The sequence below is a fragment of the Dromiciops gliroides genome, chromosome 4 (assembly GCF_019393635.1).
Source record: "Dromiciops gliroides isolate mDroGli1 chromosome 4, mDroGli1.pri, whole genome shotgun sequence".
Classification (NCBI taxonomy): Eukaryota; Metazoa; Chordata; class Mammalia; order Microbiotheria; family Microbiotheriidae; genus Dromiciops; species Dromiciops gliroides.
Genome location: NC_057864.1, coordinates 158,115,720 through 158,129,264, shown reverse-complemented (window position 1 = coordinate 158,129,264; position 13,545 = coordinate 158,115,720). Strand labels below are relative to the sequence as shown.

The 13,545-nt window shown below is 50.8% G+C and overlaps 1 protein-coding gene across 1 annotated transcript; it reads right to left on the bottom strand.

Annotated features, from left to right (window-relative positions):
- Positions 1-3,464: 3,464 nt before the first annotated feature.
- NES (nestin) lies at positions 3,465-13,332 on the bottom strand. Its single transcript, XM_043964158.1, has 4 exons — positions 12,424-13,332; positions 9,973-10,097; positions 8,257-8,330; positions 3,465-7,879 (listed from the first exon to the last, which is right to left on the bottom strand). The coding sequence occupies exons 1-4, from the start codon at positions 13,213-13,215 to the stop codon at positions 3,963-3,965; spliced, it is 4,908 nt and encodes a 1,635-aa protein (XP_043820093.1). The 5' UTR covers positions 13,216-13,332; the 3' UTR covers positions 3,465-3,962.
- Positions 13,333-13,545: the final 213 nt, after the last annotated feature.

Genomic DNA, 13,545 nt, shown 5'->3' with positions numbered 1-13,545 from the left:
AGAGAGTCAAACACAACTGAAAATGACTGAACTACAAATCAAAGATAGAAATTGAGAAGCTGAGGGAAGGGGGAATGGGTTTAGGTGGTGTACTGATGACTTCAGTTTTGAACCTGTTGTTTAAATTGCTGATGGGACATCCAAGCCATGTCTGAGGAGGGTTGGAGATTCTGAGCTAAAGATCGATGGTGGGGGCTAGGGCTAGATGTGAAGATTTGTATAGATCTGTGTAGAGATGGTAATTGAACCCTTGGTAGGGGATGAGATTGTGAAGGAAATAGAGAGGAAGAGAGTAAGACAGACAGACAGACAGAGGGAGATGGAAACAGAGGGAGAAAGAGACAGAGATAGAAGCAGAGATACAAAGACCAAAACAGTGGTGGGAAACAAAATGATAGCGATAAAGGGAGAGAGGGATGAAGCCAAAAAGTCAGAAACAGAGGTAGAAACAAACCAAAATAGTAAGAAATAGAGACAGATACTTGAAGATCCACGAGAAGAGGGACCACACGCTTCTCAATTCTCTATGTAATTACCCTAGCCCCTAGCATGGTGCCCTGCACACTTAACAAATGCTTTTAGAGGGAATGAAAAGAGATTGTGGTGTATAGAAACAGATCAATCTCCAAATTCCCACCTCTTCCCCTACTTCCCCCCCACATATCCCCTAAAGCGTGGAGGAGATTGTTCTTGCTGTGCCCAGGGGCCAGCGAGGGGAGCAGGGAGTGAAAGTAGGGGAGGGCTTCTCCCCCGGGGGACCAGGACTGCCATGAGACTAGGATGAGAGAGAATGATTTCACCAGGGAAGGCCCCCAGGGACAATAGCCTCTCCCTCCCAGCCAGACCTCAGATCTCCCTAGGAAGGGTGTGTTGCGTCTCTCTCAGAGACATCTCTGAATAGAACATATTTATTCAGTGTTCTTTGGGGAGGCAGAGCCTGGGGCTGTCACCCACCCGCCCTACCCCCTCCTCCCACACACCATCCCCACAGCTGAGAGATATTTAAAGGCCTCCTCCCCCCACCCCCACCCCACCTCTTATGCCTCCGTAGGTCTTCCTATCCTAGGGTGCAAAGCTGAGAAATTGCTTCTATTTGGGGACTGTGACTTCAAGGTCTCTTGGACCCTTCCTTATTCCGGAAGCGCCTGTTCCTGTCCATCCCCCAGCAGGCCCCACCCCTGACCCAGGGGCTTCTTCTCTGAGTCTCTAATGAGATCATTAGATTTAGAGCCAAATGAACCATAAAGGTCATCCAGTCCACCCCCCTTCTTGGGGAAACTGAGGCCTAGAGGAGTTATGAAGTGCCTAAGGTCATGAAGATATAAGTGGGGGAGCTGGTACACAAGCTGAATCCGTCTGACTCCAAATCCCACCATTCTTCCTGCAATACTGTGGGATGGTTCCCATACTCCAGGCTAGGAAGTCCTTCTTGCCTTCTAACCTCCATCCCAATCACAGCATAAAAACTTACCTCCCACCCACCGTGGCTTCAACCTGGTCCTTCCCCTAAAACCTGGAAATCTCCCCTCCTCGAACCCTTTACTGCCCCTGCTCTCTGGTGCTTTCTCTCCAGAGCTTGACCCCTCCTCTCATTTTTTAAACCTTGGGGATCATCAGCTCCAACCCACAGTTTCCAGAGGAGGAAATCTTGAGGCCCAGAACAAGAAGGCTCCTTGTGCAGATTCACACAAGTAGTAGCAGAGCTAGGATTCAAATCCCCCTTTAACAGCTGAGGAAACTGAGGCCCAGAAAGATCAAGCAGCACCTTACCAGCTAGTAACAGGACTAGAACAAGAATCCAGGCTCACTGCTTCCCCACTTTAATTGTTGTTTGTTTTTTTTTTTTTGGTGAGGCAATTGGGGTTAAGTGACTTGCCTAGGGTCACACAGCTAGTTAAGTGTTAAGTGTCTGAGGCGGGATTTGAACTCAGGTCCTCCTGAATCCAGGGCCAGTGCTCTATCCACTGCACCACCTAGCTGCCCCCCACTTTAATTGTTTAATAATTATTGAATTATTGAAGTTATTTAACACTTTCCTCCATACAGTCCTGGGTAGTCCATGCATCTTCCCCATTTTTGAGAAAGCTGAGGCCAGGCCTAGTGAGGTAGCTTAATCCCACCAATAAGTGGCAGAACAGAGACTGGAACCTAGATCTCCTGACTAAATCTAGGTAACTTTCCATGATCCAAGGGCTGCAGCTACACAAAGCTTCCTCCCTCACCCCTCCCTGACCTCAGCTGGGTACGGAGGATGTTGGAGGCCCGGCTGAAACAACTGTTTGTATTTCAGAGCTGGGGGCTTATTATCTGGGCTGGGCCAGAGTGGGCCTGTGGGGAGATAGGAAGGGGGTGAGCTCCCTTTGCTTTGGCTCTTTAGTCTAATCACTATAATTGGGTAGCAGTGGGAAGAGATGATGATTATTTTGGGCCTCTCCTGGTGCCCCTCATCAAGGAAGCTGATGTCACTGGCGCCCCACCTCGACCCACTGGCCTCTCACGTCTGATTGCCTGGGCTGAGCGGCCCACCGTCCCTGGGCCGCTCTCCCCAGACCTCCCACATTCAATCTCTGCTCCACCCTACTCTGCCACTCTCTCCTGCTGAAACCCATCACCCCTACATTCCCCAGCCTATGTGCTCCACTCTCCATTTCCTTTCTCTCCTTCTACCCCTTCTCCCAGATTCACACTCCCTTCTTCTAGGAAAATTTCCTGGACTATACATACATCCTCTGCCTCCCATAACTTCTTAGGGGTATTTAGAGAGTTCCCACCAGCTGTGTCTCTGTCCTGTCTCCCAATGAAACTGGGATCTTGGGGGTAGATTTAAAATAGATAAGGCCTAGTAAGAACATGATCATGAGGTTCCCCTTCCACTGAGGACCTGCGCTATCCATGCTCAGTGGATGTGAGCTGAGATCATTTATTCCAACCTCTTTATTTTATAGCTAGGGAAACTGAGACCCAGCGATCGTTTCACTATACTGCATTTCCTTTCATCTCCATAATGCAACCGGATGTAAAATGCCTTTTCTGACCCTCAAACCTGGAGACCCAGAGACTACACCCCCTTTGGCCATAAAGTTAATCTACCTCTGCCTGGGGGGAAAGGGGGGAGAGAAGGCTGGTTCCCAGCCTCACCCCCAGCCCGACTAGACTCCTTTCTCCTCTCCCAGAATGGTTGTCCCCCCACCTCCTTTAAATTAGCCCCTAGGCCTTTCAGCCAACCTCTAAATCGAACCAAGAACCCCACCCAAGGTAGGAATTGGAGGGGGGCAGAAAAGTCAGGACACAATGATGGGAGTTCTGGTGGCTGTGATCTCTTTATTCACAAAACCAGCCTAGATACCATGGGGGCAGAGGAGCTAAGGATTCAGGCTGAGCATATGAGAGTGCTTGGTGGTCCCTCCTTTCATATGGGTTAGCAACCACGGGACATCCCCCACCCCCACCCACCCCCCTTCCAGATTGTGCAGAGGCAGAGCCATAACCACTGTCACTACTAGCTCCAAAAAGTTAGCACTCTATCCCCTAACTTCCCACCCACTCCCCATGCCTCTTCTACTTCCACTGCACCCAAAGTAGAGAACTCTCCTCATCACCGCTCTTTGAGAAAGAGCTTTTGGGGAGTGAGGGGATAACCACAGTGAGAACCCCAGAGAGCTCTGTGGTGATGGAGATCTGGTCTAAATCTCCAAGAGGAGAGGGAAGAAAGTACTCCTATACCATTTTTCCAAGGGAGGGAGGAAGGAACTGAATTGCTTTTTTTTTTTCCCCACAGCCTCCATTCTGGGGAAACCCTATTTCTCCAACCCACCTCCTGACCCTAGGGGTCAAAACACTGGTTAGGTCATGAGTGGTGTCAAGACTAAGACTCCCAAGCTTGAGGGCAATGGGGGGGGGTTACCATTTCCTCTGTCCCTTGTCCCCTCCCCAGAGCTAGAAGAGAGAAGAGAGACCCCTTTCTACTCATCCCCTGAGGACCAGGAATCTCCATCCTCTTCCTTGCTCTGAGTGAACTTCAGGAATGGTCTCTGCTCCAGGATGAGGGGACCCCCACTCCATAGGGTCTGGGAGGAGAGCTCCTCCCCAGCGGCCTTCCCTTCCCCTCCCTCTCTCTCCAGGGCCCATAGCTTCCCCTGGCCTGCTTCCTCAAGCTTCCCCAACCCATTCAGTATTTCTCCCCTGATGTCATCTGGATGGTCCAGACTGGGACCCCCACCATTGAGGCTAGACCCAGACTTCCCGACACTTTCATCCACTCTGCAGGGTATCTCAATCAGGTCAGCATCTGAGGCTCGGTCCTCCTTATCCAAGGGGGTCAGGTCACTCACTCCTAAGAGCCTCTGATTGTGTGGCAGGGGTACCTCCAGCTCCTCCTCCAGGTCTGAGTCTCCCCTGTCTTCAGTTTGGTGAGAATGCTCTTCTTCAGAGTTGGATTGTATGTCGCTGTCCAGGGACTTTGGTCTGCCTGAGGGCTCTATCTCTTTCTCAACCTCCAGAACTGTGGGAGAAGGATTCTCTGCTCCCTCCGTCTCTCCAACATCTGAGGAGGCATCAGCATTTCTGTCCCCATCCTCCTTGAGTTCCTCTTCCTGATGGTAGCTCACTGGACTTCCCGAAGAGAGACCCAGCTTCCAATGCCTAATCCCCTCACCTCTCCCATCATTGTCGTCGTCATCGTCATCATCATTGTCACCGTCCTCTTCCTCCTCCCCACTTTCTTCTTCATCTGCAAATCCATCAGACTCTCCATCCCGATCCCAGGTGGGGGGATCTAGCACCAATTCTGAACCATGCCCCACAGTCTCCACTAGTTCTCCAGAACCTCCAGGTAAGAGGGAAGCATCAGCAGCAAGGTCCTCAAACTCTTCAGACACTTCAGAGTCGGAAGCCCCCTCCTCATCCTCCTCTCCCTCACTAACCTGAGCATTACTGGCCTCCGCATGCCTGGTTGGGGGGTTCCAGGCATCACCATTATGCTCCTCTTGAGGAGAGGGATGATCCTTTCCCATCATCCCCCAACTAGATGAGTCTGGGTCCCTAGAGTAAAGGCCCAAGGGTGTGGAGTCTGGAAGAGTCTCACTCAGATCATCCTCCTCACTTTCCTCCACGTCCTCTTGGAAGACTGCTGAGCTGTCTTGAACATCAACCTTCCCTATTTCCCTGACTGGTTCCTCACTGGCCCTTGTCTCCTCTGTTTTCCAGCTTTCCCATAATTCTTGGTGGCCCTCAGCCCTAAAAGGGGACACCAGGGGGTCTTTGGGAAGTGAGCTGGAGGTCTGTAGCATTTGCTCTGGGTCAACCTCAACTTGGGGGCTCTGGCTATTTTCAGAGGCACCTTCTTCTTTTGTTTCCTCTTGGGGTCCTTCCTGGCCCATGAGACCAGACTGAGTGGTAGTACCCTGGTCGTCAGCAGTAATGCCGATTGTGGTTTCTGCAGAGTGGGAGTCTGAAGAGGGTCTGGGGTCCTCCCCCGTTGCCAAAGACTTCCCCTGCTCTAGTTCCTTCAGTATCTCTGGGGCCTCCAACTTGGGATGAGTTCCATTCTCCATATGCACATTGTTAGGCTGCTGGTTCAGTTCATCTGTTTCCTGCACATCCTTTTTAGTCTGTCTCTCGATCTGCTCCCCTGAAACCTCTAAAATCACTTCCCTGTAGTGTGGCTCTGATGGCCCCTCTTCCCAATTCTCTGATTCTGATGCCTCCTTTCCCAGCTGTTCTTGGCTTCTTACCTCTTCTCCCTCTGATGACTTTAGTCCTGCACTGGATCCATCATCCCCTGCAGTTACACCATCATTTTCCCTGAAGGCTCCATCCTCCTCTAACATCTGCTCCATCACTGCTCCAAGTTCCAGTGACTCTACCTCCCTGAACTCCACCTGGGGGCCTTCGGTCATCCCCTCCTCAATTTTTTCCTTTGTTGGGAATCTCTGCTCTTCAGACTCCTGGCTCCCCATCTCCTCTTCTCCAGCATGCCAGGACTCACCAGGGCCACCATACTTCAGTCTTGTCTCCTCCACAACCTCCAAGTTCCCTTCAAGGCCACTTTGTTCTCCTGGTTTCTGCTTTGCACTTTCCTCGTGATCCTTTCCCACCTCACACAGGATTTTTTCCTCTTCCCCACTAGAGTGCTCCTGGTCCACCCTAGCCACATCCTCTGGTTTTGGGAGATCTAGCTTTTCCACTTCCAGAGACTGCAACATTTCCTCCTTCTCCTTCCTCTCCAAGTCTCCTTTTCCCTCTTCTGGAATCTCTTGGTTTTCTTCCATCTCCAAGTTACCTTCTTCCAGAGACCTTAATATCTCCTGCATTCCCTTTTCTGGCCAACCTACTATTTCTTTCATCTCCCCCCTCTGCTGGTTTCCTTCTGAAAAACACAGTGTCTCCTGGATTTCCTCTTTCAGAGCCTTCAATATCTCCTGCTTTTCTTCTTCTGGAGGTTCTAGTGTCTCCTGGTTGTCCTCCATCTCCAGGTCTTCTTCTGAAGAGCTCGATATCTCCTGGTTGTCTTCTGGAGATCCTAGAGTCTCTAGATTCTCCTTCCTCTCTGGGACTCCTTCTTCTAGAGAACTCACTTTTTCCTGTTTCTTCCCTTCTGGAAAACCTAGTGTCTCCTGATTCTCCTCTCTCTCCAGGCTGCCTTCTTTTGGAAAGCTCAATAACTCTTCATTCTCCTCTTCTAGAGACCTCAGTGTCTTTTGGATCTCCTTTTCTGAAGACTTCAGTATCTCTTGGTTCTCCTGCTCTGGAAAACTCAGTATTTCTTGGTTCCCATCATGTGGAAGATTCTCCTGGATGTCATCTGGAAGAACCTGCATCCCCTGGATCTCCTCACTTAGAAGAACCTGCATCTCCTGGAATTCCTCACTGGACAGCTTCTGGATCTCCTCACTGGACAGCTTCTGGATCTCCTCACTGGATAGCTTCTGGATCTCCTCACTAGACAGCTTCTGGATCTCCCCACCTGGCAAATCATGGATCTCCTGGATCTCCTCACCTGGAAGATTCTGGGTCTCCTGGAATTCCTCACTTGGAAGTTTCTGGGTCTCCTGGATCTCTTCACCTGGCAGATTCAGGGTCTTCTCCATCTCTCCACCCAGAATCCTGAGTGTCTCCTGAAACTTCTCATCTGAAATCTCAGGTGTTTTCTGGATCTCACCTGGCAGCCTCAGGGTTTCCTGGATCTCCTCCCTGTCTAGGACCCCTCCTTTTTGCCATGCCTCTCCTTCCAAATTCTTTGCTATTGTCTCTTTAGCTTCTTCTTCCTCCTCTGCCACCCCCTGGATTTCTTTTTCCTCCTTCTTTTGGTATTTACTAGGCTCTGGAGCTGAGGGCTGGGGACTAATGAAGCCACTGAGCTTCTCATTTTCTTCTTCCCCATCTTTGGCCTTCATGGGGTCAATGCTAGAGTCAGTTGCTAAGACAATTTTTCCATCCTCAGCTTGTTCCATTAGCTCATCTGGACAAGGAAAACTGGGGACCTGTTGTTCCTCAACCCCTGGCTCTTCAGGCCCCGGGCTACTCCCCACTCCAATGCCTACCTTTGCTTTGGCCCATGGGATCTTTGGAGCAGCCAGGTGCTCACTATCCTTTGGCTTGGGTCCATCAAAAGATGGTCCCTGGAGAAGGTAGGAGGGTGCCACCTGGGCTTGGACTTCCCTCCTAGTGCCTGAGTGGTGAGCATGGGAAATGGATGGGATGGGGGTGCTGGCCAAGGTGGGTGTCTGGGTTGGGAGGAATCCTTGACTCTTCAGAAATGTGGGTATTGGGGTCCTAAGTGTATCCACTACAGGAAGGAATGTGGGGCTCAGGACAGGAGGCCGGGGCCCTGGACGTCGGATCTCAGGTGTCACGGGAAGACACAACTCCATTTTAGGGTCTGAAAAGACAGAGGGGGTAGGGTCAGAGTCAGTATGTGAACTTTGTGAACACCCCCTTATCTACAAGATTCCTGCTGAATTTCTCCCCCTTTATCTCCACCACTACATTCCCGAACCCCTTTCCATCATCAAGATCTGGCCTCAAATTATCTTCCCTTGATTGAGGAGGACCCCTTTGAAGTGGAATTTATTCTCATATTTGGGTATCTATTGGGGCAAGAGGTCTAAGAGAGGCAAAACAAGTCTCATCATGTACCAGAAAGAGGAATAAGGGTTGGGTAAGGGTATCAGGATATCGAAGGAGCCTTCCCTTGATGGGTGGAGGGCTAAGGCAAGGGGGTAGATTAAGAGTCAGCCAGAGATATCATATTCTTACCAGGAAAGATGACAGTGGCCTTTGAGTCTACATTGGATGTATGCAACCGGGAACTCTCAGCCTCCAGGAGGGTTCTAGAAACAAAGGAAGAGGTCCTGGTTTACTCTAATTGCCTGATTAATTAAACCAATCCAGCCTGGAAAAATGACTGGTCAATTCCTTCCCCCTGACCAACATGACAGGAGCCATCTCATTTTCATTCGCAAAATGAGAAATCCAGACACAAACACATATCCACAGACTAAGGTTACAGTCCCACAGACCACAAACGTAGCAGTCACTCACTAGAGTACTTACGCACAGTTATACCATGATACAGAGTCACACGAGCCACATAGATACAAAGCTACCCAGCACAATCACATATGCATACACACGTTGCTTTGGAGACTGTGTGTCTCTCCCACTATGGAATCTATTCCCTCATGCCCATGACCTCATCCTCTCCCAGTGGGGATTGGGGGGGGGGCGCCGCTATTCTCATGCTAATCAGCTGCCATTGTCCTGACAGCCATCTGGAGGGTCTGAGAAGGGGGGCTTCCTTGGGGAAGCAGGAATTCTCAAGCCGTTCCCATGGGATGAGCTCCCCCCCTTTTGCCATGCAGAATGAAGGGGAGCTGTACTCACACAATAGCAAATGAATTCAGAATTCGAAACCCTTCTTCCCCATACCCCTACAAAGAACCCAAGTTATAACTCCTCAGGGCCTCCTTTCCTCTTTCCTCTCAGTGGTTTGATTGGGGGTCGAGACCCTTGTCTTGGTATCTCCAAGCACTCTGGATCTCAGGTCCCTTTAAAAGATAGGAATCATCATGTCTACCCCCCAACCCCCATCTCTGGGTAGAACATACCTCCTACCTACCTCCCACTATCACCAATGGAAAAAGGGAAGACAATGTCTTGCAAGTCAACTAAATAAACATTGTTGCATGCCTTTTCTCCCTGTCTCCAAGGAAGTAAAAGCCATGGACATTTCTCTTTCCCACCCCTGACCATAAAGAAGTTCTTCCTTCTGTCCAACCTTCATCCTTCTAACAACAAATTTCACTCCTCTCCAACCTTCTTTCCTCTGGCTCTTGACCACCCCCCCTCCCAATCCTTTTACTTTCATCCCTCTTTAATCCCTCCCATTTTCATTCTTTCCCTGCCCTTATCCCATCTCTCCCCATCTAGCATTGTGTCCCTGTGTCTTGTCGACCTAGTCCAGGATTCAGGACTTCCCTGGAGGCTTAGGATAGAGATGAGAAAGGAGATGGGCTTGTTAAGCCAACAGCTAAGCCTCCTCCCACCTTGCTGCATAGAAATAAGGTGGCAGGCTTAATGAAAACTAGGCAGTGGGCACTGGAAGATATCCTAGACATCAGTTCTTTGCCTCTTTGGAAGAACTCATCTGAAACTCAGGGCTGATGAAATAAGGGTGTGAAGGGATGTGTGGGAAGAGAGATGTAGAAACTTATGGGGAGAGCTGATGCACTGGTTTTCTCCCTGTAGCTGAAAAGGGGCTGTAAAAGAAAGAAGGGACCTTAGAGATCTGGTTCAAGACCTTTGTCTTGCATATGAGACTCAGAGGAGGGGAAGGGACTTGTCTAAAATCATATGGTAAGTTAATGGCAGGTCTGGGATTTGAACCCACTTGTCTTGACTCCTGGTTCAAGGATTCCTGTTCACTGAACCATGATGTCATGGGGAAGAAGGGTCCTGGGAAGAGGGCCTCACCTATATGTGGCCACTTCTAGGCTAAGAGACATTTTCAGGTGCATCAGCTGTTGTCGATCTTCCAGGACCTGAGCAATCTGGTTGTGAAGATCCTGTTTCTCCTGCTCCAGGGCCTCCACAGCCAACTGCAAAACAAGGAACAGAAAAATCAACAACCCCCCTTCCATTCGTCTTGAAGGGTAGGAAGGCTTTCCCATCCCTCCTGTTGCAATAGCAGCTTATTCCTTCTTGTTCGGTACTCTGGGGAGATGACCCTTACATATGCTTTCCCCCAGGAAAATTTCCCTTTGAAGTCCCAGAGGCAAAAACTGCATCCTCTCTCTTTTTGGGGGGAGGGTTCTTCAACAATGTTCTCAAAGGGTTTGTGTCACGTGGTTCAGCCCTGTAAAGATGTTCAGCCCTCTAACATTTAACTCCAAAGCAAATAGATAGGGGAGAAGAGAGGAGAAAGTTAGAAGAGAAATAGAAGAGAAGGAGAAACAAAAGAGGAAGGGGAAAAAACTACCTGAGAACTTGAGCAATCCCCTACCCCTCTATTTTTCACCCTCCCCACACCCAATTTTGTGTCCCTCCCTTTCATTCCAAGCTTTAGCTCCCTCTCCCCCCCCACACACATTTCCTGAAATCCTTTTTCCTCAGATGAGTAGGGAATCCTGCTCATCTAGGACCCTGGCCCCCCACTCCCCATTCAGGTCCAAACTGGGAGGTTGTTTTCTCAGCTGTCAGTCACAGCTGTGTGTGAGAGCAGGGACAGCTGTCTCTGCTCCTCTGGAATGTGGAGCTCCCCCCAGGGAACATCAGAATGAGACAGAGAAAGGCTGGAAATCTGGATGCCTGGGTCCCCTAACCCCTTCCCTGGGATCTGTAAAACCATTGGTAATCTTTTCTTGGCTCAATCGAAGCTGCCTGAATAAGGAAGAGTTGAAAGTTGCTGTGAATCACGGAGAGAAGGGTCCCAGGGGGCATAGATATGTGGAGGTTGGGGAATAAAGAGATGATGCTCCTACAAAACTGTTTGGAAATATAAGGGCGCTCTCTCTCCCTCTCTCTCTCTCTCTCTCTGTCTATCTCTGTCTCTCTCTTTCTGTATCTATCTCTGTGTCTCACTCTCTCTGTGTCTCAGTGTCTCTGTCTCTCTCTGTCTCTGTGTGTGTTTGTCTTTCTCATTCTCTTTGTGTCTCTGTCTCTCTGTGTCTCTGTTTCTCTCTGTATCTCTGTTTCTGTGTGTCTCTCTCTGTGTCTCAGTGACTCTGTCTCACTCTCTGTGTCTTTGTCTCTCTCTGCCTCTTTCTGTCTCTCTCTCTTTTGTGTGTATGTGTGTGTGTCTTTCTCATTCTCTTTGTGTCTCTGTCTCTCTGTTTCTGTCTCTGTCTCTCTGTATCTATCTCTGTGTGTCTCACTGTGTGTCTCAGTATCTCTGTCTCACTCTCAGTGTCTCTGTCTCTCTCTCTGTCCCTCTCTTTCTCTGTGTGTCTGTCTTTCTCATTCTCTGTGTCTCTGCTTCTCTCTGTCTCTCTCTATTTCTGTGTGTGTCTCTCACTCTCTGTCTCAGTGAGTCTGTCTCACTCTGTGTCTCCGTCTCTGCCTCTCTCTGTCTCTCTTTTTCTCTCTGTGTCTGTCTTTCTCATTCTCTTTGTGTCTCTGTCTCTCTGTTTCTGTCTCTGTCTCTCTGTATCTATCTCTGTGTGTCTCACTGTGTGTCTCAGTATCTCTGTCTCACTCTCAGTGTCTCTGTCTCTCTCTCTGTCCCTCTCTTTCTCTGTGTGTCTGTCTTTCTCATTCTCTGTGTCTCTGCTTCTCTCTGTCTCTCTCTATTTCTGTGTGTGTCTCTCACTCTCTGTCTCAGTGAGTCTGTCTCACTCTGTGTCTCCGTCTCTGCCTCTCTCTGTCTCTCTTTTTCTCTCTGTGTCTGTCTTTCTCATTCTCTTTGTGTCTCTGTGGCTCTGTTTCTGACTCTGTCTCATTCTCTCTCTGTCTCTGTCTCTCTGAAAATTGCCAGCCAACTAACTCTCTGCATCCTTCCAGGGAATCCCTGAGGAAAACTTTGGGCTACCCCAAAGAACATCTTTAGGTGTTGGAGTTGGGGGCTCTAAGTGTCATATCTAGAATGCGATCCTTTTCTGGCATGGGGAATGTCTCCAATGACAGAGGGAACATGCCATTTGCTAAGGCTCCCTTCCTCTGGCCAGGTCCCTACAGACTGAATAACTCCCCTTTCCTTTCATCCTCGCCACACGTTAGAGCGACTAGGAAGTTGATCTCTTAGAACCAAAGCCGATTCCCAAGAACTTCTTCAGTCCCAGTAGCTGGGGGAAGAGAGGTCAGAGCAGGAAGACGCTGAGCAAGAAAGGCAGCGACAAGGGAAGCCGGGAGCACTCAATGGGCAGGAGCTGGGAAAAAGTGACCGGGAGTTCGCATAGAGAAACAGAGGGGCGGGGGCATCGTGCTCACCTGGAACTTCTCCCCTGCCTCCTGTTGCTCCTGCCACTGGCCTTCCAGCCTCTGCTCCAGCATCTCTCGCCGGCTCTGGAGCGCTTCCCTCTCCACGTCCAGCCGCTGCACCTCTCGTTGTCCCTCTCGGGTCCCTTGCATCGCCTGGCCCAGCCTCTCCCGGGCCTGTCCCAGGGAGGCTTCCATGCAGGCCACACGGGCCTGGTAGCCTTCCACCGCACCCCTCCAGGCTTCCCCGAACGTGCGGGCGAGGTCCTGCACGTCGGGTGCAGGGGCATTATCTGGAGCCCTGCGAAAGGTCTCCAGGCCCAAAGTGGAGCGGGCCACCTGGGCGCTCATTCCCGCTCGCTCCTGCTCATGTGCAGCCACTAAAGCCTCGAGCTCCTTCTCCAGCTCCGCCGCCTGGTTCCCCAGACACACCCCCGCCCACTTCTCGGCCTCCAGCACCCGGCGGCTCTCGGCCATCTGCTCCTTAGCCCGCTCCCGGGCTAAGCGCTGCTGCTGGCATCGGCTCGCCACCCCTTCTACCTCCTCCAGAAGGTTGTCCCTGGCCACTTCGGCAGCGTGCTTCTCGCTCCAGCGCTGGTCCAGCAGAGTCCGCAGAGCATTCAGCTCGTCCTCGGCCCGGCTTCTCCAGGACGGCTCTCCAGGTAACTCCCGGAGGCTCCCAATCTCCAGCCGAAGCCTCTCGTTTTGTTCCTCCAGAGACTTGACCCGGGACAAATAGGCCTCCAACCTCCGATTGAGCTCCCACATCTGGACAGACTCTTCTCCCAGGCAGCCCTCCATCATCCTTAATGCCACCCCGGAGGGAGAAGTGCACTGAGTGAGAGGAGAAAGGGGCGGGTCCCCAAGCACGGGAGAGCCTGGAGGAGAACCAGGGTGAGAGAGCTAGGGAGGGACGGGGGAGCTTCCGGAGAGAGTTGGACAGGAGAGAAGAGCGAGTCCCGCTATTCATACTCCCGCCGGCTAGGAAAAGGGGGCGGAGACAGGGAGGACTTAACCCCTTGATAACCAAAAGCTATGTCCAACCTTTGCATTGGGCATCTTAGGCAGTTCTGTACAGAGTGGGGATATTCCGAGACGATATGGCCCTGTCCTGGAGAACTACCAGCCTGATCG

What these genes read in the sequence shown, in the direction of transcription:
- NES (XM_043964158.1), bottom strand. Translation starts at nt 13,215, where the DNA reads ATGATGGAGGGCTGCCTGGGAGAAGAGTCTGTCCAGATGTGGGAGCTC. An exon ending in CTAGAAGTGGCCACATATAG is followed by an intron (nt 8,331 to 9,972) that starts GTGAGGCCCTCT and finishes CTTTGTTTCTAG; the next exon opens with AACCCTCCTGGAGGCTGAGA. An exon ending in GGCCACTGTCATCTTTCCTG is followed by an intron (nt 7,880 to 8,256) that starts GTAAGAATATGA and finishes CTGTCTTTTCAG; the next exon opens with ACCCTAAAATGGAGTTGTGT.